The sequence below is a fragment of the Rhodnius prolixus genome, unplaced genomic scaffold (assembly GCF_049639745.1).
Source record: "Rhodnius prolixus isolate KJV_2025 unplaced genomic scaffold, Rpr scaffold_4, whole genome shotgun sequence".
NCBI classification, from domain to species: domain Eukaryota; kingdom Metazoa; phylum Arthropoda; class Insecta; order Hemiptera; family Reduviidae; genus Rhodnius; species Rhodnius prolixus.
In genome coordinates, this window is record NW_027411614.1 from 14906392 (window position 1) to 14930792 (window position 24401).

At 35.8% G+C, this 24401-nt stretch overlaps 1 protein-coding gene across 3 annotated transcripts in view; it reads left to right on the top strand.

The window, feature by feature from the left end:
* LOC141456489 (dipeptidase 1-like) overlaps positions 1 to 24401 on the top strand; it is a 411813-nt gene that overhangs the window by 245720 nt on the left and 141692 nt on the right. For all 3 annotated transcript variants that reach the window (XM_074132531.1, XM_074132529.1, XM_074132530.1), the window contains one exon: positions 14172 to 14355. In XM_074132531.1, coding sequence (XP_073988632.1) covers positions 14172 to 14355 — 184 coding nt within the window. The remainder of the gene's footprint in view (positions 1 to 14171; positions 14356 to 24401) is intronic.

Consider the following 24401-nt stretch of genomic DNA (forward strand, 5'->3'; position numbering starts at 1 on the left):
AATTCTGTTCGCAATAAATCTAATGTTACTATCAGAATATGAAGCCGTAGATATTGCCGCTTAACTAATAATTAAAAATAAAATAGAGTATTGAATTCACAGGCAAGACGTAGCAAATATGGCTCACCCAGAAACCTAGTCCTTTAGTTTACATTAAACTTAGATTAAAACATTAATACTGTGAAATATTCTGGTTTGCCCTCTTCAAATAATTGGTATTTAATAAATGATTTACAACTTAAATCGAATGAATAAACTCCCTGTCATAATTTATATTGCTTATTTTGGAATTACACATTTAAAGTGTCCAGAGTTGTAGTGAATATGTGTGTGTGTGTATAGGGGGGCTCTCTGTGTTTTTTGTTTTTAGTCAAACAGAAATATAAATGGTGGGATTTCATGTTTAAAAAAGAGCTCTCAAGTACAGATTTATGTTATCCGAGCGGATTGCAGAATCGTTAGTAATATTTTCTCCAATCCCATAATTTCTCACTCTTCCTAAATTTTTTTTTTTATCTCCAAATGGATTCATCTATTGTTATTATTTTGGAAATTAATTGTAATTTACAGTGCATTCTAGAAGACAGAAAAAATTGTGTCAATGCGAATTGTCAAATATTACTACTTCCATTCAACTTAACAATGAATTTAAATAATTTGTTATTTCATTCGATAATTTCTTCGTCGGTAGTACAAAAAAAGAATGTAGATAACTTTATTTTCTGTGTTTACAAAGTTAAGGTTTGTTAGTACTACATATAGATTTTCAACGTTACGCTTTTTCGTGCAGTTTTTGATGATCAACCCTTATACAACTGTCCTACCGGACAGTTTTAACAAATATAACTTGCCTGAATAAAATGAACCAATCAATATCTTTAAGCTTCCAATGAGCCTCAGACTTTATTTTCAGTGATGGACATGTAAGGGGAGAATACTCCCCGCAAGCTCAGATTAAAATTAAGAAATTAAAAGAGATTGGATCTGGAGAGAACATGAAAAGAACTGAGTGACGCTTCCTGGAGTTAAACACGGCTAGAGTATTATACCCTTGCTGTGTAAACAAAAGAGCCAAAGAGACTCTGGGCTTGGGCAGAAATTAGATTACTCTGGTTACAGGCCTATTCACGGGGCATGGCAGGTTCAGAAAGCACCTGCACAAGGTAGGGCTTATCAGCTCGGAACCGCTGTGCAGATTTTGTCAGGATAAGGAGGAAACGGCCTCTCATGTGTTTTTCGATAGCGTTGCAATCGAGCAGCTGCGCTACGATATCTTTGGAACTTTGAGGCCAAAGAAGATTGTAGCGCAGAAGGAACTGATAGGAAAAGTCCTCAACCTTCTTACAAGGGGAGGTTTCATCTACTAGATCCAAAAAAGGGGAAGGCACAATAAGCTTCTTCTGGCTGTGGTGCCGTGTGGCGTAGGTCCCGTCCTGCTTTATCTAATCTAACCTAAATTTAAAAAATTAAATAAAATAGATGTATAAATAACAAATTGATTCTGCCGATTTATGAATGCCCGCCAAGCTAAGATATATTGTAGTACTGGATTCGGTTTCTGTTACTCAATTAGTAAATAAGAAAAATGTATAGTAAAATATATTTATATAGTCGCCCCATTCACTGCTCGCAATTTGATGTTGGACCTAAATCTCGCCTGAAAATACCAAAGCGTTACTTTAAAAAAAAAAAGAAATAAAAGTCCTCTTCGATCAGATAGACTGCAAAGCCTGAACTGCATTCCAACACTAGCTCCCATGTACTTACCGTATAATCGCCCTGACCAATGACCAATCGCGCTACAGCTCTTATCTTCCTTCCTAAAACCAGCAACTAATCCTGTGGGATTTACATTTTTCTTGCAGTTTCTCATTCAGTTTAAATATTCCTCGCGAGAATCTAAATATACCAAAGTCATTCTCCAGCTGCAATTTACTCAATTTTAATACCATGAAGAGAAAAAAGATTATCCATTTTCTGGGAATATCTTGCTACTAATCTCAAAACTTCCAAATATAATAGGAGAGCACCTGGTGTGTACTTCCAGAGCTTCTGTTAGAACCGTTCTGCTAAACCAACCCAGTTAGCAATAGAAAGAATCACCTAATTTTGGAGAAAGACATTTGTCTTTGTGGGCAATTTGTTGCTCTACAGCAGTAGTTCTTAACCGGTGTACCGCCAATATGGTCCAAGTGTTCCGCGAAATTTCAATTTTAAATGTATTGAAAATTAGATACTTAAGAAAGATACGAAACCAAAAAATCGTTCCTTTTTTTTTTTAATTTGAATTTAATTTTAAGTTCATGCTAAATACCGAATTTCAAATTATTTAATGTTAGTGTTCCGCGAGAAAAATATATACATATAATTGTGTTCCGCGTCTATGAAAAGGTTAAGAACCACTGATATAAAGGGTTGAAAATTTTTTGCGTCATGAAATTCTGTAAAATTATGGCCGTTCTATATCTCCCACTGTGAACCACGTATTGGTATGGAATTTTGTTCTCTTATACACTTTGTTTTTCTCAATTATAAACTATAGTTATTTTGTGCACAGATCTAAAAAGGTAGAAGAAATAAAGGGTTGAAAATTTTTTGGGTCATGAAATTCTGTAAAATTATGGCCGTTCTATATCTCCCACTGTGAACCACGTATTGGTATGGAATTTTGTTCTCTTATACACTTTGTTTTTCTCAATTATAAACTATAGTTATTTTGTGCACAGATCTAAAAAGGTAGAAGAAATAAGGGGTTGAAAATTTTTTGGGTCATGAAATTCTGTAAAATTATGGCCGTTCTATATCTCCCACTGTGAACCACGTATTGGTATGGAATTTTGTTCTCTTATACACTTTGTTTTTCTCAATTATAAACTATAGTTATTTTGTGCACAGATCTAAAAAGGTAGAAGAAATAAAGGGTTGAAAATTTTTTGGGTCATGAAATTCTGTAAAATTATGGCCGTTCTATATCTCCCACTGTGAACCACGTATTAGTATGGAATTTTGTTCTCTTATACACTTTGTTTTTCTCAATTATAAACTATAGTTATTTTGTGCACAGATCTAAAAAGGTAGAAGAAATAAAGGGTTGAAAATTTTTTGGGTCATGAAATTCTGTAAAATTATGGCCGTTCTATATCTCCCACTGTGAACCACGTATTAGTATGGAATTTTGTTCTCTTATACACTTTGTTTTTCTCAATTATAAACTATAGTTATTTTGTGCACAGATCTAAAAAGGTAGAAGATATGAAGGGTTGAAAATTTTTTGGGTCATGAAATTCTGTAAAATTATGGCCGTTCTATATCTCCCACTGTGAACCACGTATTGGTATGGAACTTTGTTCTCTTATACACTTTGTTTTTCTCAATTACAAGCTATAGTTATTTTGTGCACAGATCTAAAAAGGTAGAAGATATAAAGGGTTGAAAATTTTTTGGGTCATGAAATTCTGTAAAATTATGGCCGTTCTATATCTCCCACTGTGAACTACGTATTGGTATGAAATTTTGTTCTCTTGTACACTTTGTTTTTCTCAATTATAAGCTATAGTTATTTTGTGCACAGATCTACAAATGTAGAAGATATAAAGGGTTGAAAATTTTTTGGGTCATGAAATTATGTAAAATTATGGCCGTTCTATATCTCCCACTGTGAACCACGTATTGGTATGGAATTTTGTTCTTTTATACACTTTGTTTTTCCCAATTATAAACTATAGTTATTTTGTGCACAGATCTAAAAAGGTAGAATATATAAAGGGTTGAAAATTTTTTGGGTCATGAAATTCTGTAAAATTATGGCCGTTTTATATCTCCCACTGTGAACCACGTATTGGTATGTAATTTTGTTCTCTTATACACTTTGTTTTTCTCAATTATAAACTATAATTATTTTGTGCACAGATCTAAAAAGGTAGAAGATATAAAGGGTTGAAAATTTTTTGGGTCATGAAATTCTGTAAAATTATGGCCGTTCTATTTCTCCCACTGTGAACCACGTATTGGTATGGAATTTTGTTCTCTTATACAGTTTGTTTTTCTCAATTATAAACTATAGTTATTTTGTGCACAGATCTAAAAAGGTAGAATATATAAAGGGTTGAAAATTTTTTGGGTCATGAAATTCTGTAAAATTATGGCCGTTCTATATCTCCCACTGTGTACCACGTATTGGTATGAAATTTTGTTCTCTTGTACACTTTGTTTTTCTCAATTAAAAACTATAGTTATTTTGTGCACAGATCTATAAATGTAGAAGATATAAAGGGTTGAAAATTTTTTGGGTCATGAAATTCTGTAAAATTATGGCCGTTCTATATCTCCCACTGTGAACCACGTATTGGTATGAAATTTTGTTCTCTTGTACACTTTGTTATTCTCAATTAAAAACTATAGTTATTTTGTGCACAGATCTATAAATGTAGAAGATACAAAGGGTTGAAAATTTTTTGGGTCATGAAATTCTGTAAAATTATGGCCGTTCTATATCTCCCACTGTGAACCGCGTATTGGTATGAAATTTTGTTCTCTTGTACACTTTGTTTATCTCAATTATAAACTATAGTTATTTTGTGCACAGATCTATAAATGTAGAAGATATAAAGGGTTGAAAATTTTTTGGGTCACGAATTTCTGTAAAATTATGGCCGTTCTATTTCTCCCACTGTGAACTACGTATTGGTATGGAATTTTGTTCTCTTATACACTTTGTTTTTCTCAATTATAAACTATAGTTATTTTGTGCACAGATCTAAAAAGGTAGAAGATATGAAGGGTTGAAAATTTTTTGGGTCATGAAATTCCGTAAAATTATGGCCGTTCTATATCTCCCACTGTGAACCACGTATTGGTATGGAACTTTGTTCTCTTATACACTTTGTTTTTCTCAATTACAAGCTATAGTTATTTTGTGCACAGATCTAAAAAGGTAGAAGATATAAAGGGTTGAAAATTTTTTGGGTCATGAAATTCTGTAAAATTATGGCCGTTCTATATCTCCCACTGTGAACTACGTATTGGTATGAAATTTTGTTCTCTTGTACACTTTGTTTTTCTCAATTATAAGCTATAGTTATTTTGTGCACAGATCTACAAATGTAGAAGATATAAAGGGTTGAAAATTTTTTGGGTCATGAAATTATGTAAAATTATGGCCGTTCTATATCTCCCACTGTGAACCACGTATTGGTATGGAATTTTGTTCTTTTATACACTTTGTTTTTCCCAATTATAAACTATAGTTATTTTGTGCACAGATCTAAAAAGGTAGAATATATAAAGGGTTGAAAATTTTTTGGGTCATGAAATTCTGTAAAATTATGGCCGTTTTATATCTCCCACTGTGAACCACGTATTGGTATGTAATTTTGTTCTCTTATACACTTTGTTTTTCTCAATTATAAACTATAATTATTTTGTGCACAGATCTAAAAAGGTAGAAGATATAAAGGGTTGAAAATTTTTTGGGTCATGAAATTCTGTAAAATTATGGCCGTTCTATTTCTCCCACTGTGAACCACGTATTGGTATGGAATTTTGTTCTCTTATACAGTTTGTTTTTCTCAATTATAAACTATAGTTATTTTGTGCACAGATCTAAAAAGGTAGAATATATAAAGGGTTGAAAATTTTTTGGGTCATGAAATTCTGTAAAATTATGGCCGTTCTATATCTCCCACTGTGTACCACGTATTGGTATGAAATTTTGTTCTCTTGTACACTTTGTTTTTCTCAATTAAAAACTATAGTTATTTTGTGCACAGATCTATAAATGTAGAAGATACAAAGGGTTGAAAATTTTTTGGGTCATGAAATTCTGTAAAATTATGGCCGTTCTATATCTCCCACTGTGAACCGCGTATTGGTATGAAATTTTGTTCTCTTGTACACTTTGTTTATCTCAATTATAAACTATAGTTATTTTGTGCACAGATCTATAAATGTAGAAGATATAAAGGGTTGAAAATTTTTTGGGTCACGAATTTCTGTAAAATTATGGCCGTTCTATTTCTCCCACTGTGAACTACGTATTGGTATGGAATTTTGTTCTCTTATACACTTTGTTTTTCTCAATTATAAACTATAGTTATTTTGTGCACAGATCTAAAATGGTAGAAGATATAAAGGGTTGAAAATTTTTTGGGTCATGAAATTCTGTAAAATTATGGCCGTTTTATTTCTCCCACTGTGAACTACGTATTGGTATGGAATTTTGTTCTCTTATACACTTTGTTTTTCTCAATTATAAACTATAGTTATTTTGTGCACAGATCTAAAAAGGTAGAAGATATAAAGGGTTGAAAATTTTTTGGGTCATGAAATTCTGTAAAATTATGGCCGTTCTATTTCTCCCACTGTGAACCACGTATTGGTATGGAATTTTGTTCTCTTATACAGTTTGTTTTTCTCAATTATAAACTATAGTTATTTTGTGCACAGATCTAAAAAGGTAGAATATATAAAGGGTTGAAAATTTTTTGGGTCATGAAATTCTGTAAAATTATGGCCGTTCTATATCTCCCACTGTGAACCACGTATTGGTATGAAATTTTGTTCTCTTGTACACTTTGTTTTTCTCAATTAAAATCTATAGTTATTTTGTGCACAGATCTATAAATGTAGAAGATATAAAGGGTTGAAAAATTTTTGGGTCATGAAATTCTGTAAAATTATGGCCGTTCTATATCTCCCACTGTGAACCACGTATTGGTATGAAATTTTGTTCTCTTGTACACTTTGTTTTTCTCAATTATAAACAATAGTTATTTTGTGCACAAATCTATAAATGTAGAAGATACAAAGGGTTGAAAATTTTTTGGGTCATGAAATTCTGTAAAATTATGGCCGTTCTATATCTCCCACTGTGAACCGCGTATTGGTATGAAATTTTGTTCTCTTGTACACTTTGTTTATCTCAATTATGAACTATAGTTATTTTGTGCACAGATCTATAAATGTAGAAGATATAAAGGGCTGAAAATTTTTTGGGTCATGAAATTCTGTAAAATTATGGCCGTTCTATATCTCCCACTGTGAACCACGTATTGGTATGGAATTTTGTTCTCTTATACACTTTGTTTTTCTCAATTATAAACTATAGTTATTTTGTGCACAGATCTAAAAAGGTAGAAGAAATAAAGGGTTGAAAATTTTTTGGGTCATGAAATTCTGTAAAATTATGGCCGTTCTATATCTCCCACTGTGAACCACGTATTAGTATGGAATTTTGTTCTCTTATACACTTTGTTTTTCTCAATTATAAACTATAGTTATTTTGTGCACAGATCTAAAAAGGTAGAAGATATAAAGGGTTGAAAATTTTTTGGGTCATGAAATTCTGTAAAATTATGGCCGTTCTATATCTCCCACTGTGAACCACGTATTGGTATGGAACTTTGTTCTCTTATACACTTTGTTTTTCTCAATTATAAGCTATAGTTATTTTGTGCACAGATCTAAAAAGGTAGAAGATATAAAGGGTTGGAAATTTTTTGGGTCATGAAATTCTGTAAAATTATGGCCGTTCTATATCTCCCACTGTGAACCACGTATTGGTATGGAATTTTGTTCTCTTATACACTTTGTTTTTCTCAATTATAAACTATAGTTATTTTGTGCACAGATCTAAAAAGGTAGAAGATATAAAGGGTTGAAAATTTTTTGGGTCATGAAATTATGTAAAATTATGGCCGTTTTATTTCTCCCACTGTGACCTACGTATTGGTATGGAATTTTGTTCTCTTATACACTTTGTTTTTCTCAATTATAAACTATAGTTATTTTGTGCACAGATCTAAAAAGGTAGAGATATAAAGGGTTGAAAATGTTTTGGGTCATGAAATTCTGTAAAATTATGGCCGTTCTATTTCTCCCACTGTGAACTACGTATTGGTATGAAATTTTGTTCTCTTGTACACTTTGTTTTTCTCAATTATAAGCTATAGTTATTTTGTGCACAGATCTACAAATGTAGAAGATATAAAGGGTTGAAAATTTTTTGGGTCATGAAATTCTGTAAAATTATGGCCGTTTTATTTCTCCCACTGTGAACTACGTATTGGTATGGAATTTTGTTCTCTTATACACTTTGTTTTTCTCAATTATAAACTATAGTTATTTTGTGCACAGATCTAAAAAGGTAGAAGATATAAAGGGTTGAAAATTTTTTGGGTCATGAAATTCTGTAAAATTATGGCCGTTCTATTTCTCCCACTGTGAACCACGTATTGGTATGGAATTTTGTTCTCTTATACAGTTTGTTTTTCTCAATTATAAACTATAGTTATTTTGTGCACAGATCTAAAAAGGTAGAATATATAAAGGGCTGAAAATTTTTTGGGTCATGAAATTCTGTAAAATTATGGCCGTTCTATATCTCCCACTGTGAACCACGTATTGGTATGAAATTTTGTTCTCTTGTACACTTTGTTTTTCTCAATTAAAAACTATAGTTATTTTGTGCACAAATCTATAAATGTAGAAGATACAAAGGGTTGAAAATTTTTTGGGTCATGAAATTCTGTAAAATTATGGCCGTTCTATATCTCCCACTGTGAACCGCGTATTGGTATGAAATTTTGTTCTCTTGTACACTTTGTTTATCTCAATTATGAACTATAGTTATTTTGTGCACAGATCTATAAATGTAGAAGATATAAAGGGCTGAAAATTTTTTGGGTCATGAAATTCTGTAAAATTATGGCCGTTCTATATCTCCCACTGTGAACCACGTATTGGTATGGAATTTTGTTCTCTTATACACTTTGTTTTTCTCAATTATAAACTATAGTTATTTTGTGCACAGATCTAAAAAGGTAGAAGAAATATAGGGTTGAAAATTTTTTGGGTCATGAAATTCTGTAAAATTATGGCCGTTCTATATCTCCCACTGTGAACCACGTATTGGTATGAAATTTTGTTCTTTTGTACACTTTGTTTTTCTCAATTATAAACTATAGTTATTTTGTGCACAGATCTATAATTTTAGGAGATATAAAACAGTGGTTCTTAACCGGTGTTCCGCGAATATGGTCCAAGTGTTCCGTGAAATTTTAATTTTAAATGTATTGAAATTTAGAAACTTAGGAAAGATACGAAAACAAAAAATTGTTCCTTTTTTTTAATATGAATTTAATTTTAAGTTCTTGCTAAATACCGAATTTCAAATTATTTAATGTTAGTGTTCCGCGAGAAAAATATATACATATAATTGTGTTCCGCGTCTATGAAAAGGTTAAGAACCACTGCTCTACAGAATAGATCAGTCTGGCCACAACTGATGCAGTATGCAATAAAAGATTTTAGAAATCGTTACCTTAATGATTAACTAAGTTTAATTACCACTTTTTGATTTGTGTACATTCAAACTAGCAATAAGGAGTAATGAAAATAGTCTTACTTTAATTTAGTACAATAAAGAGAAGTTGTAAGAGAAGGAAGTTTATTTTATTTATTGGTTTGTTCACTTGTAATTTTGATTTTGTACAAGTATTCTTAATTTTTTGCATTCGTATGAGCAGATTTCTCTTCTTTTTTTACAAAAAAAACTCCGGCAGACGGTAAATTCATGCCGAATTTAGTTTTCTTTTTTGAGTCTATTGTATAATGATAATGTAATGTATTTGTAATTTTAATTAAGCTTATCTATTTATCTAACAAGAAAGAATGTCTTTGATGAAAGATGTCATTAGATTAAAATTACAATGTGTACTCTCGCAAGAACTCAGGTTCAATTTATATCAACTGAATCGCTTCAGATTGAAAGGCGAGAATTGGTGGCTGAGCTCAATGACCGAAGCCTAGTCGATTGTAATACAATTTTTAATTTATTCAACAAATTCATTCTTCAGTGAACGTTTGCATCCCTCTTCAAAATTCGGATTAAATTAGAATTGTAAAATATATGCAAACTTTATTTCTAGCAACTTATTAAAAGTTTCACGAGTTGCTTCTAAATTAATTTAAATTCTTTGTTTACTTTAATAAGTTTACAACTTGAATAATGAATCTTGTTTAGCTAATGTGTAAACATTACATCAAGTAACATTTCAGCATAATACTTCCTTACATTCCGGATCTACAAGGGGCGTTTGTTGGTTTAATGGATTTGAAGAGGGAATTTGTATGTGGGTGATCGCCTGTTCGTATCCCGTGTGTGGCTTCTTTTCATTTGTTTGCAAAAAACTGGTAACGGTTAAGTATGTGCTTTAGGTTCCGATTAAACCCGATTAAACCCGACTGAAGAAATAAATGATTACTATACTTTTACTACTCTCAAATCAATCGAATATTTCTGAGGCCTATTGAGAAAATATTAAAAATAGAAATTAAATTCTTACCTAATTCTGGGGTTAGATATTTTTTTTTGAAAGAAAGACTGCTGTAAGATGTATTTGAACTTAAGGACTGAACTAAAATCTAAATGACATCCCTCTACTAAATCAATCTATTCAAATAATTTCTTCAAGTCCATTGTTTTAGCATGAAAAGGACTCGGTCCTACATCGCAGGCTTTGTAACAATATTATCCATCCCGAAAATCCTACTTCTGCACTTATTAAAAAGTGCCAATTTTAGAAATGAACTTTAGGCTGCCTGTGAGCAGGAGAAATATGTGAATAAATTCTTGGAGCTACTATTTAGAACCTTTTCACACAATGTTATTTGTGAATACACCAGTATGTCTCTAGTCTGGTTCTTACTTGCCTTCCTATATTGTGGAAACTATGGTACTCCTCCCTTCTTAAGTGCTCATTCCCGCCGATAAATGTTAGTAGGTTGAATCCAACCAGTTAGTTTTTCTTGAAACATCAGTACAATGCTGCAGCCAGAGGAAATTGGTGAGGGAATGCCGATTCGAGGAAATCCACGGGAATCTAAACGTTTCAGGTTTCTAAAACTAAATATGAAGAACAAAGTTAGTACAAATAACAAGAAAAACTGTTAATTGAAATCGGAAGTTTAAGGAATATATTATTACTTTCGCCATATTGGAATTTGAATGGCGGGCTTCTTGACAAGTAAGGGTATTTATTTAACTTACTCATATAGATTCAATACTGGAGGGGATAAGTAGCCAAAGAAAAATCCGAGAATTAGAGAAGGGGTAAGCACGAGAAAGAAAGAGGGTGTGTGTTTGTGAGAGAGGGAATGATAGTTCAGACACTTCCTAGAATTCTGGTATTGTTATTGTTAGTGCCCTACTGTAATCTCAGCCCTGAGTGGGGGGTACGCAGCTCCAGTGCCACCTGATTCTGATTTATAACCAAATATTGCACAATATTAGTTAAGAAATGCAAAAGTGTGAAGTTAAGTATTCATTGGTAGTGCCAAGGATATTATAAATAGAAGAAGTAAATAATTTGAGTTCCTTCTCAAAAAAAATTAAGTGAAAAAGACGTTTTTAATTTTTATAAAAATGTATTTTTTTAGTTAAATTTTACAGAGAAGAAAGAATTTCCTACAGTAGTTTGAGAAGTTAAATATTTTAAGGTAGCGAGAGTACTTTATAAAATGAGGAGAGTTGTATATGAGATAGAAATGAAAAAGGTTATCGCAAGTAAGTGAGTAGCTCATATTAAATAATTTCGGGTGATACAAAATTTGAATAATAAGTTTGCATGAGATGGTCTATTGGTTATTCAAAAGTTAAGAGAAACTCTACAATAAAATGTTTATTTCCAGACAATTTTTCTTAATAAGGCAGTTTGGCTGGACCCAAAGTCTGTATGGTTACATAAAATTAGTCCAGGGAAGTTGTAGTTCTCCTTAAAATAATAACTGTATGTAAGGGAAGTGATCAGCTCTATGGTTAACCAACTGGATTTCCTTGCGGAGATACCGGGTTCGAATCCAGCCGCTGGCTCTCAGAATTTCTCTTTCTGTTAGTTTCTTACAGCTTACAGTCTGGTGAGGGGCAGCTGTTTGTAACGAGAAAGCACTATCCGGAGCCAATGACCTCAGATGTTTCGTACCTTATTTAAAAATAAAAAAAATATTGATTCTGATTTTCTGCAAGTATATATGTATACAGGACTTCATTAGAGTGGCACCCGTTGTTAGCTGACTTCCTGAAATAGTCTTCTGTAATTTTTTCAGGTAATTGTGTTCACGAGCGTTGAAGAATATCATAGTTCTATTTGAATCAAAAATTAAAATCAAAACTAGGCAAACTAAAATTTCCCTTAAAAATGTACTCTTTTGTTCGTAGGCGTTGCCTGCTTCAAAGCAAGGGGGGACAGTTAAAACTTTAGTAGAACTTAAGAGGAAAGGGAGCAGACAGAATAAAGGAGAAAACCGCTGGTATGAACTCTCGCCCGCCGTTTCTGTACCGTATTTAAATATTTTGGTAACTAAGAAGTAAAAAGTTCAAAAAACTTGAAAACTGTTGACTTCAATGAAATGGTGGACCTGTATTGTGAACAGAAGAAGCTCTATTAAAAAAAATCACGAAGTTGTATGAATGGTAGCCTTATTCAACATAAATATTCAGTCGTCACTTCGTTAAAGTAATAGATTCCTTTATGTATACATAAATTACAGTATGCTGGACATCGGTAGTCAATCGGTGATGCGGAAACGACTACCAAGTTAGAAGAATTCCAAGTTTTATAGGAGTTTTTCGAAAAATAAACTCCTCTGATTTTCTATAACTAGCGATTGTTATGGCCTTTAAATTAATTAAAATGTAGAAAATGAGAAATATTTTTTAATCATCTAAAATCACAAAGCATTTCAATGGTGAAGGATGTCAGGTCAAAACACATTTCATAACGTCAGCTGCCACAGCATTTCGCGTCATTCAAGTGTCATCTTCCACCACCCATATTTGGAAGGTGAAGTGGGAAATGACCTGAAGAAAAGGCAGAACTCCAGACGATACTGTTCTATTATTATTTATTCTGATTTCTTACCAGTTATTTAATTTACGTAACTGCTGAATATAAATATTAATTCAATAATTTGGTCAACTATTTGTTCATTGGTTCTTTATTTAACATCTAATTACCTGTTTGCATTAATTCATCCTTCGATTAGCTGTGAAAAATATCGTTCTAGACTTAGTCAAATAATAATTTATATACAAAACTGTTTAGCTCTGGGCCCCAATGACCTCAGACGCGCCTTAAATAATAATAATAAAAAATTCTATATAGCTAGTACAGGGGTCGGCAACCTATTTTAAGTAGAGAGCCATTTTTCCTTAAATAATTTTAATAAATCTTACCAAGAGCCGCAGAGATGATAGTGTAAACAACTCTGTAGATCATTTGAACTTGCAAATTATTATTTTATGATATTCAACAACCTTTAAATGTTTTAAAACTGTTCGGTAGGACAGTGGTAAAAAGGGTTGATCGTCAACTTTGACAATTTTATATATTTATTTTCACATATTCAAAGTAAATAAACGAATAAATAATAACTAAATCTTTATTTGAATGAAAATGGTGGCAGTCTTTTATAATTACGTACTTTGTTTTAATATAATTCTATTCAATTTCAAACCTATCACATTTAAAATCATTTTTGGAAAAAAATATCTTTACTTTAATAAATGAACTTTTCATTTGTTTCAATAAAATTAAAATATACAATTTATTTTGGACAGGCTGAAGAGCCACACAATTTGGATAAAAGAGCCGTATGCGGCTCGCGAGCCGCGGGTTGCCGACCCCTGAGCTAGTAACATTAAGCGAAACCAAATAATAATAATAATCCAAATAACTGTAGTTGTAGATACTTTGAAGGCTTGTTTAAGTCTAATTAACTCTTGAAGTGTACATTCTTGCTGTGCTAGTATTTCCCCCCTGGACATCTTATTTCTGGTTCTCTTATTGCGCTAAAACATTTTGGCCGCTTATAACAATAGAAGAGTTTAATAATAAATACGAGACCTTCTGTTAGAACTTAAAGACGATTAACTTGGCCAGATTCAAGTCTATCACTTGAAATATTCATGAATAAAATTTTGGCATTCAGTATAGTTTTATGCCAAATCTAGTTACTAAAATCCTTTTTATCAATTTGAATTTTATAATTCTTGCAGCCAGAGAAATGTTAAGATTCGTACTTTTTTATCTTGATCAAATGTTCGGATGTTGACAATCTTTAATTTATACAATAATTTAAAACAAATATTGATAAAGGTTCCCTCTCTGTGACAGGTAGTTGTATGCCAGGATTTAGACTGCGAGTAAGACAACGTTGGATGGTGCTGATAGCCCTGGTACTGGCCGCTGCGGCAGGTGTAGGATTGCCGATAGCCTTGAAGATTCAAGCAGGCGCTTCTTTTGAAGAAAGATTGGAAATTGCATCAAGGCTTCTGCAAGAGGTGCCTCTCATCGATGGGTAAGTTGGGCTTTAAGAGTAACGCTTATTCTTCTACTTCTAAGAATTTTTATTATGCTCATTTAGGAATGGAAAAATTGTCTGCAACAGAATTCCGTTCGGAGGCCTTGCTTTGAGAGGACTCTGGACGCCAATGTTCTTAGACTTATTCTTGCCATAAAAAAGGAAGCAAATACAGTTTAATTAAATGAATTGAAGCCCAAATTTTGGAGGCCTAGTGAAAATAGACTGGCCCCCAAAAAATAATAATTTTTATTCTTGTTCAGGTTAGAAAAAATTTATAATTAAGCCGCTTTTATAAAAAGGTGAAGGCATTTCTTTACTCATAGCCGCTTTGCTCCGTAATGTTAATATTTCCCACTTATCGGTAATATTCAAGTTGAAATTAATCTTGCACATCTGCTCAAACGATTGTTTGTTCTCTATCTTTTAATCGAATTCCGCTTAATTATTCTTAATTCACGCAAAAGTATTTGTGGGATCAGCTCAAAACTCACAATAAAGAAATGTTATCACCATTCATGAACTTTCATGAAGAGTTAATAAATTTGCTTTTTACTCTTCTTTCTTAGATTAGATTAGATTAATCTAATCTCTCATTTTACTTTTTTTCTTTTTTTTTGGTATTTGTTTTAGTTAATTCCTCAACACCTTCGTATAAATCTAATTTCTTTTATTCAAATTGATTGAAGTTTTTTAGGTTTGCATTAGAATAAACAATATTTGTAAAACAATTATTCGAATTTTTCGGCCATTCCGGTACATATTGCAATGCATTAAAACGTTCTTTTGAAAATAGAATCTCATATGAACCTAAAAAGGGCAGTCGGTCAACTGTCTCGTATTAAACAACCTTCTAGATTCATTATTGAAGTCTAGGGTAAATAGTCTGACCTCCATAATTGATTTAATTGGAAAGCTATTAACTAATAACGCACGCTACTCAATTACTTAAAATAATTAACTAACAGGCACTCTTATAATAAAAAAAAAATAGGCTAGCGTTTAAATTTTTAACGAAGATATTAAAAAAATTATATACTATACCTAAATAGAATTTTTTGATTTTAATTTTTCAAATTTTTTTTTAAATTTTATAAAAAAAAAAAATGATTAGGTATATATTTTTTAAAGACTTTTGACATCTAAGTGTACTGACACTTTGATTTCCTAGAGCTGTTGGCTCAGTCAAGTCAAAATTGTCCTATAGCTAAGATTGTTAAGGAATTAGTTGACGATACGATTCCAAAAGCCTACTCATAACCTCAATTTTAGAGGTTTCTAGTCCAACTGTCAACAATAACAGTCACACATAAAACATACATGTAAAACATGAACTTAAGACACAATGTTTAAATTGCAGCAATATTGAAATTCAAATATTTGCAAATCCCCGTAGGGGGAAGTGGACTAGCCACTTCTTCAGGGAGTTTGGCGTCCCTGCGGGTATCCCAGTCTAACAACACTTCAACATTCACACTGACACCCCTTAACACTCACATACTACACTTAGGACCTGCAGAGGTAGTTGATGTGTGCAGCTACTTGGGTTTAGCGAACCCACAGGTAAACTCGAGCTCCCCTCCACACACACACTCATTTACACCTTAACATTCACACTATACAGACGACTACACACACTGCACGAACAAGGACACGCACTCGTCGAGAGTCAGAGTATAAATATCTCTCCCTCGCGTGCCGTGGCGAGGCTTTGGGGCTAGGGTGGAAAAGAGGATCCTGGGCATTGAGGGAGACGTTGACCTGCGGGCAGCTTATCCCAACACATGTCTTTGGCCTCGGCTTCACCCGAGAGCTCCACCTGGAGGATACCCCTACTTCAGGAAATCGGCTAGGGAACTCTGTCTCAGACAGGTTCCTAGGGGTAGGAAGGGGGTCACGGGGGCACGGGTCGGTACCTGGTACCGGAACGTTGTCTTCCGTGGCACCGGTCTATGTCGGGGTGTGATGGTCTATCCGGAAAGTAACCGGATCCATCTGAGCGTCCGTGGAGGCGGGACCACGTGCCCCGATGAATCCCATTTGATTTATCATGGATAATCAAATCAACCCATTAGGGCCTAGCCCACCCATTCTCCCTACCCAAATCCCCAATCCCTTACCTCTTCCAAATAATCCTCTCCCTCTACCTCTCTCAGCTCCAAACCAGCCACTTCCCAATTATACTTCCCCCATCTCCCATCCTTATAATCTCCCAATAACGACCGGTACAACAAGGCAACGACAAGGCGAGGAAATGGACATTTCGACAGGAAAAACGGAATCGGGTTTGCAGTTTACCTTGCAACCATTCGGCCCTTCTTCCCCGCCAAGGAAGAAAGCCAAGGGCGGCAACAAGAGTCAGGTAAGTAATAAATTTATAGATTTTGAAGAGGACAACTGGGGAAGATTCTTTATAGTTAAAAAGAAGGAGGGTACATTCTTAAACGAGTGTTCCTTTAAATTGCATAAATTTATTAAGAGCATAGTTGGCAAGACCAAAAGTGTTAAAAAACTTAACGATGGTTCTATTTGTATAGAAGCGGAGAACCGTATGCAAGCTGCAGCAATCTTAAAACTGCAAAAATACATGGATGCTGACCTTGAGGCTGGTCCCCACAAGCGACTAAATAGTTCGCAGGGGGTAATTACTTGTAGGGATTTCTTAAATAGCACGGTTGAAGATATAAAAGAGGGTTTGGCAGATCAAGGAGTAGTAGAGGTGAGGAGGATCAAGAGAAGGCAAGATGGGTCCTTAGTGGACACCGCTTCTCTTGTACTCACCTTCAATCGACCGAAACCGCCACAGACAATAGATGCAGCGTTTTATAAACTGAAGGTGCGCCCGTACATACCGTCTCCAATGAGATGTTATAAGTGTCAAAAGTTCGGGCACACCTCAATGCGATGTAAGGTTTCAGAAGCAATATGCACATGTGGAAAGCCAATGCATGATGGTGAATGCACTCCACCAATAACCTGTGTAAACTGTGGCGGGGAGCACTCTGCCAGATCCTCTGGGTGTCCTACATTAATAAAAGAAAAGGAAATTCAAAAAGTTAAGACATTGCAGCAGTTGCCCTACCATGAGGCTAGGGCAATAGTAGAAAGTGCTGCGTATGCTTCAAGTGCAATAACTTTTGCAGAAAAATTGAGGACACCCATACCAGTGGCACACTTTACAAGCTCCGCCCAAATTCAAGGGCACTTAATAAAAGGCCCCTCCCCAGCCTTGAAGGGGACAATAGTAAAAGTGGGAGAAATCCCACCATCAACCACCTCCCCAATTTTAAGGGGAGCAGTTCCAAAGGTGGGTTCGACCCCACCATCAAAACTAAGCTCCCCTCACAGGGAGCCAGTAGCCTCAAGGCTACAATCAACTGCCCCCACTACTAGTGGGAGCGACATAAAGGTGGGTTTAAACCCGCCACAAAATGCAACCGCCTCCAAAGGGGAGTGGAAAGTGGTAAGCCCACCTAAACGCTCCCTGAGGCGGAAAGTAAAGACGATTATGTCACCCCCATATCCTACCAGGACTAGGGGGAAAAAATCTTTAATGGAAGGACAAACGTCCTCCCAATCCAAAGTCCGTTCTCCCAGGAAGCAGTGGCTTCTTTTTGGGACGGACATTGAAGCGTCAGAATCGGAGGGGGGAAATGCCTCTGACAATCCCCCCAGACGAAGAAAAAAGGGTTGGCCTAAAGGCAAGCCCAAGGATAAGTGTGCCACTGAGTAATTGAATTCTAGTTTAAACCATATCACAGCATCAATGTATTTTAGCAGTTATTTACGTACTCTGAATTTATTAAATAACATAATGAACAACAGCTTACCTTTATTAAATATTTTTAATGCAATTAATAATAAAAAGATCCTGCCAGGTTTAATAATTTGGGAAAACCATGATGTCTGAGTCCATTATCCAATGGAACATGAGGGGCTACAATAGTAATAAGGAAGGACTACGCAGAATGGTGGCGGAATATCGTCCTTTTGGGTTGTGCCTTCAGGAAACGAAGATACGCCCAGGTCATATCATTCACATACCTGGGTACAAAATATACAGTCATGAGGGACAACCTGCCCCAGGTGGGAGGGCGCACGGTGGTGTAGTCGTCTGTGTACGGGATAATATCCCTAGCAGGCGGCTCAACCTACAAACTAATCTACAAGCTGTGGCCGTGCGTCTAACTACACCACTACAGATCACGTTAGCTAGCATATATCTGCCAGACATTTATTGGCGTAGAAGTGATCTGGAGAATCTGCTCTCGCAGCTCCCTGCCCCGGTGTTGTTGATGGGAGATTTCAACTGTCACAACGCCTGGTGGGGGTCAGCTAGGACTGATGCTCGAGGCGGAGCTCTTGAGGAGATTATAGATAATAGTAACTTGATGCTCCTCAATAGTGGTGAAGCAACACATTTTAATGCACACTCAGGAGGCTTTAGTGCAATTGACCTGAGTGTTGCAACACCCACCATTGCAGTACGTTTGGAATGGACTACATTAGACCATTTATATAATAGTGACCATTTTCCTATCTTAGTATCGAGCTCCATCTCCAGATCCGACTTTGAGACACATTGGAGATACGACATCAACAAGGCTAATTGGCCTGCTTATGCCGCCAGAGTGGTTATACCACCCCCTACAGGAAATACCACTCTGGATAGCGAGCTGTTTGTCAAGGCCCTGGAAGATGCATCTGGTGGTTCTATTCCGAAAGCTGGCGGGAGAGTCCCACGAACCCCCGTCCCATGGTGGACCCCAGAATGTAAAAACGCTATAGCAGCTACAAAGCAGGCCTTAAATAGATTCAAGAGGTATCCGACGGATGAAAATCTAATAAACTTTAAAAGACTGAGAGCCAGAGAGAGATATATAATTAATGAATCAAAAAGGGCAAGTCTCACCTCCTACGTGTCGAAGATTTCCACGTCAACGACTTTGAAGGAGGTTTGGAGCAAAATAAAGACTCTCTCTGGCGGACGCAAAACCCCGTCGATACCAATATTAAAAGTCAATGATGTCGTCGTTACCGAGCCGAGAGAGGTAGCTGAGTCCTTGGCTGGTTACTTTGCTCAAGTTTCCAGTTCACAAAATTACTCGGCAGAATTCCTCCGGCGAAAAGGTAACGTGGAGCAACAGCCACTCGAATTTGAAACCGCTATCAGTGAAACTTACAATGAACCGCTAACCATACATGAATTAGAAAATACCTTAAAGAAATGCAGAGATTCTGCCCCAGGTGTGGACGGAATCCCATATGCCATGATTCGAAATTTAAATGCAATTGCGAAAGAAGGCCTTCTCCGATTATATAATACCATATGGGAGACCGGCCAATATCCTGATGGTTGGCGGGAAGCAATTGTCATACCGATCCTTAAAGAAGGAAAAGACCCCAGCGATCCCTCTAGTTACAGGCCCATATCGTTGACCACCTGCTTGAGTAAAGTTCTCGAATCTATGGTCAATTATAGATTAGTATATGTGTTAGAAACAAGAGGACTTTACAGCCAGCATCAAGCGGGATTTCGCAGGTATCGTTCCACTTTGGATCAGATGAGCCACCTTGAGGTCTATGTACAGAATGCATTTATGCGAAGGGAGCACGTTCTGGCCGTGTTCTTCGACCTCGAGAAGGCTTACGACACCACATGGAGACATGCGATCCTGCGGAAGTGTCACGAATGGGGTCTGAGAGGGAAATTACCAAAATTCCTTCGTGGATTTTTGGAGTCACGAAGGTTTCGAGTGCGTCTGGGGTCAATACTCTCAGACCATTACCATCTGGAAAATGGAATACCACAGGGATCGGTATTAAGTGTCACACTCTTCACGATAGCGGTCAACTGTCTAGCCGAAGTTGTAGGAGATCCCCTAAAAATATCACTGTATGTTGATGACCTCGCCATTTATTTAGCAGGCAAGGACTTACACGAGGTTAATGAACTCCTACAACAGGCGATAGACAGAGTGGCTGATGAGGCCAAAAGGAACGGGTTTAAGTTCTCTAGAACCAAAACGGTGTGCCTACACTTTTGTCGACTAAGACATGAGCATAATGCTCCAACACTATACTTGGAAGGCACGCCCATTCAGTACAAACCCAATGTTCGTTTCCTGGGCCTCATTTTCGATACTAAGTTATCCTGGCAGGATCATATAGACTACACCAGTAAAAAATCAAGGAGAACCCTCGACATAATAAAATTTTTAGGAAGCTATAAGTGGGGGACGGAGCGGGAAATTTTAAAACGTATTTTCACTACGCTCACCCGTTCAAAATTAGAATATGGAGCCCCGGTTTATAGCTCTGCGCGCAAGTCACGCCTGAAACTACTAGATAGAATTTATAATGAAGGAATTAGATTATTTACAGGCGCCTTCCGAACCAGTCCATTACAAAGCCTCTACGTAGAGTCAGGGATGTTGCCACCCCAGCTCAGGAGAGAACAACTCACCCTGGCCTACGCAGCCGGAATATGGGGGAAACGGTCTCATACCTTGTACCCCGCCATATTTGAGAGCCCACATGATATGGAATTCCGACACCAACGCACGCGGACGAGGCCCCTCGGGGTCCGGGTAAAAGAAATTTTAGCAGCGGAGGGCATTGAGTTAGGAGAGGTTATGAATTGGGGTTTTGCACCCGACCCTCCCTGGCTATTGCCCTCTGCAAAAGTCCGCATGGACCTGGCAATCCACAAAAAAGAAGAAACTCCCCCCGTTGTCTATAGACAAAAGTTATTAGAAATTATGAATTTGTACTTTGACTCCCGACCTGTCTTTACGGACGGGTCGAAGATGGGCAACGGTGTGGGTAGCGCTGTGTACACAGAGGGAGTTACCCTTAGTTGGACACTCCCTCATTATGCATCGGTGTACACAGCCGAGTTGTATGCTATATGCCAGGCCCTAAAGCTAATCATGGACAAAAATTACAATAAAGCGTTGGTGTTAACTGACTCACTAAGTGCAGTCATGGCTCTCCGGGATAAGTTCTCGACGGACCCATTGGTCTCCAAAATTTGCCATTATTTATCTGAGTTGTTTTCACGTGGTCAAAGGGTGACGTTCGCTTGGGTCCCGGGCCACATTGGTGTGTCCGGTAATGAACAAGCGGACGAGGCGGCCAAACGCGCCGCCTCTACAACTACAGATGAAGTCATCCCTGTGCGTCCCACTGACCTAAAAGTATATATGAAACTTCTAATAAGAAATAAATGGCAGGGGCAGTGGGACCGCACAAACGAAAAATTAAAAGAAATAAAACCACGTGTTTGGAATGCTACAGTCGAGAACTACCCGCGGCACGAATCTGTGATTTTGACAAGGCTAAGGATTGGACATACACGTGTGACACATGGGTACCTCCTAATCGCCGAAAGAAGGCCGAGGTGCCCCCGATGCCGAGAAAGGCTGACAGTGTCGCACGTGTTGGAAGGGTGTCAGGCACTGCGTAGCCAAAGAGAAAGAGCAGGCCTGCCACATGACAAGCGCGCGACTCTTGAAGAGGGTTCTCCTTACATAAGGAGGCTATTTATATATTTAAAACATATTAATTTATATTGTAAAATTTAGGTTAGTTTATAGTTAAGTTCTTTTAAAGGGGAAAGGAATATCGAGTACTTTCCCCTTGTGGTGCGATTGTGTTTATTAGCGTGAATGTATTTATTAGCGTGAATGTATTTATTGGCGTGAATGTATTTATTGGCGTGAATGTATTTATTGGCGTGAATGTATTTATTGGCATGAATGTATTTATTGGCGTGAATGTATTTATTGGCGTGAATGTATTTATTGGCGTGAATGTATTTATTGGCATGAATGTATTTATTTGAGTAAAAGTATTTATTAGCAAGAATGTTGTATGAATGTTTAGGATAGATCACAGTCCGGGGTTGAAAGAAATTTTATAAAAGTATTTCAACCCCTCTAGGTTAATTTTAGACTAAGTTTATTTTAGAATGTGCAGGAAAATTTGTTAAAAGTACTGCACATTATCATAGTTCTAAGGAAATAGCCTCCTTATGGTAGATTAGGTCTAGTAATTAGTTACATTTGTTAATAAAACACTTTTGGTCTTGCTTTAATATCTTTAGTTTGTGTAGATAAGGGAAGGCACGAATGTGTCCCACTCTCCCCCTCGTCGACTGGATCGATGGACAAGAGGGGATGGGTGGGATATATACTCCAACATACCCGGGCTCCACCCTACCTTGCTATGCAAGGTGCAGTATGTGGAAGCCCGAAGGTGACGCGTGCCGACCCAGCTCGAGTGGATAAAAGTAAAGAGAAGCTAAAAACGATTAGGGGCGCTAATGACCTTAGCAGTCGATGCGCCAAAAAAAAAAAAAAAAAAAAAAAAAAAAAAAAAAAAAAAAAATTTGCAAACCATGTCCTTATACACACTAAAAGCTCTTGGAAATTTCAACTGTTGAAAGTTTGATGTTCTTGAGCAAAGATTTATTTCAGAGAATTTTTACTGAAATTTTCATGGAGATAATGATAATTTTTGTGCTTTAATATTCCAATTATACAGTTCGAGACCGTAATAATGCATTAAACTATGCATTAAAAAAAAATCGCTCGAATTAGAACTTCATAGTTTGAACTCTGCCAGAGCTAATATTTGACACGATATTGAAGGAAAAATTTTATATGGTAAAGGTGAAACACCAGAGATGCTATTGCGTAGTAATATTATACCCGCACACAGAAATGCTGTTATTGTTGCTGCCAGTGTTGTTACTTGTCCATAAAACATAGTGTAAACACATACACCCCAATTATTAGACTTGTTTACGAAATGGTATGGTAACTAAGAGGTTCATAATTTATAATGTTGAAAACCACTATCTTGTTTACAATAAAATTAATTAACAGACCTTATGCAAACATGATTGGCTACATTATTCAGAGGCGAATCTAGATAAAGGGAGATTTCAGAAGCGATGCACCAGTGAAACCCCTTTTTGAATTAAATGTGTGCTTTATGAAGAACAGTTTTATGCGTTTACTTCCTTATTAGCCATGATATTAATTTGTTTAAACTAATTCTTCTGGACGAGTGGATGATATTTCATATTATTCAATTACCTGAGCTCTAAGAAATATAGGAGGAATGGTATGTATTGGTTGGATGGACAACTAAGTGATGATGCTTTGAAAGAATAAGTTTTCTCAATAGTTTTAAGACCTTATAATGCGTGCGACATCAGTCCATTTTTAATTAATTTCTGAATAAACAATATGTATTGCTTGACCGTAGACATGCAAGTCTTTAAACATTATTTTGCACTCCGTTTGTTTAAGAAACTGCAAGTTAGTATCAATTATTGCGTTTATTATTCAGAATAATCTACGATCAAACATAAAATAAACTGTTTTTTAAATAAGTTTATAGTATGCTCTGAGGAAATAGAATCAGAAGCACATATAGCAATGTTGACTTCAACAAGTTGATCATCTTAGTGAAAATTCTCAAGAATGGTTCTAAAATTTTAGATTGACTAATAAACTTCATTTATAGGGACTTATTTTTTAAATTATAACGCGTTAAAATCTGAAATCATTGACACCAGAGCGTTTTAAGTGCACTGCTGGCCGGCCTCAAGACAGCGTTTTCTCGTTTCCCACTACACTGTTTATGACCAAGCAGAAAGTTTGACAAGGTTCATAAGTTCCTTTTCGGCTCAAGGTGATGTAGGCTTTTTCTAAATAACCGACAGAAATCAAATTTAATTTTTAAGAGGCTCCTAGGGAGGAAAAAATTGGTGCCGATTTTTGGTTTTCATTTTTTAATTCGTAATACTTTTTGAGGCGATTGTAGAAGCTGTAAATAAAGTTTTGATGTAGTCAAGATGATCTCTAAATAATCTTTTTTATAAATATTTTCACTTATTTGAAAGCAATTGAAATCAGTTACGGTGGCACATTTCTAGAACTTTTTAGATTTATATTTTATGCAATAAAGATATTGCCTTTCAGGTCTTCAAACTCTTTTTCATTTTTTCTTTTAGTAATAAAATATATTAG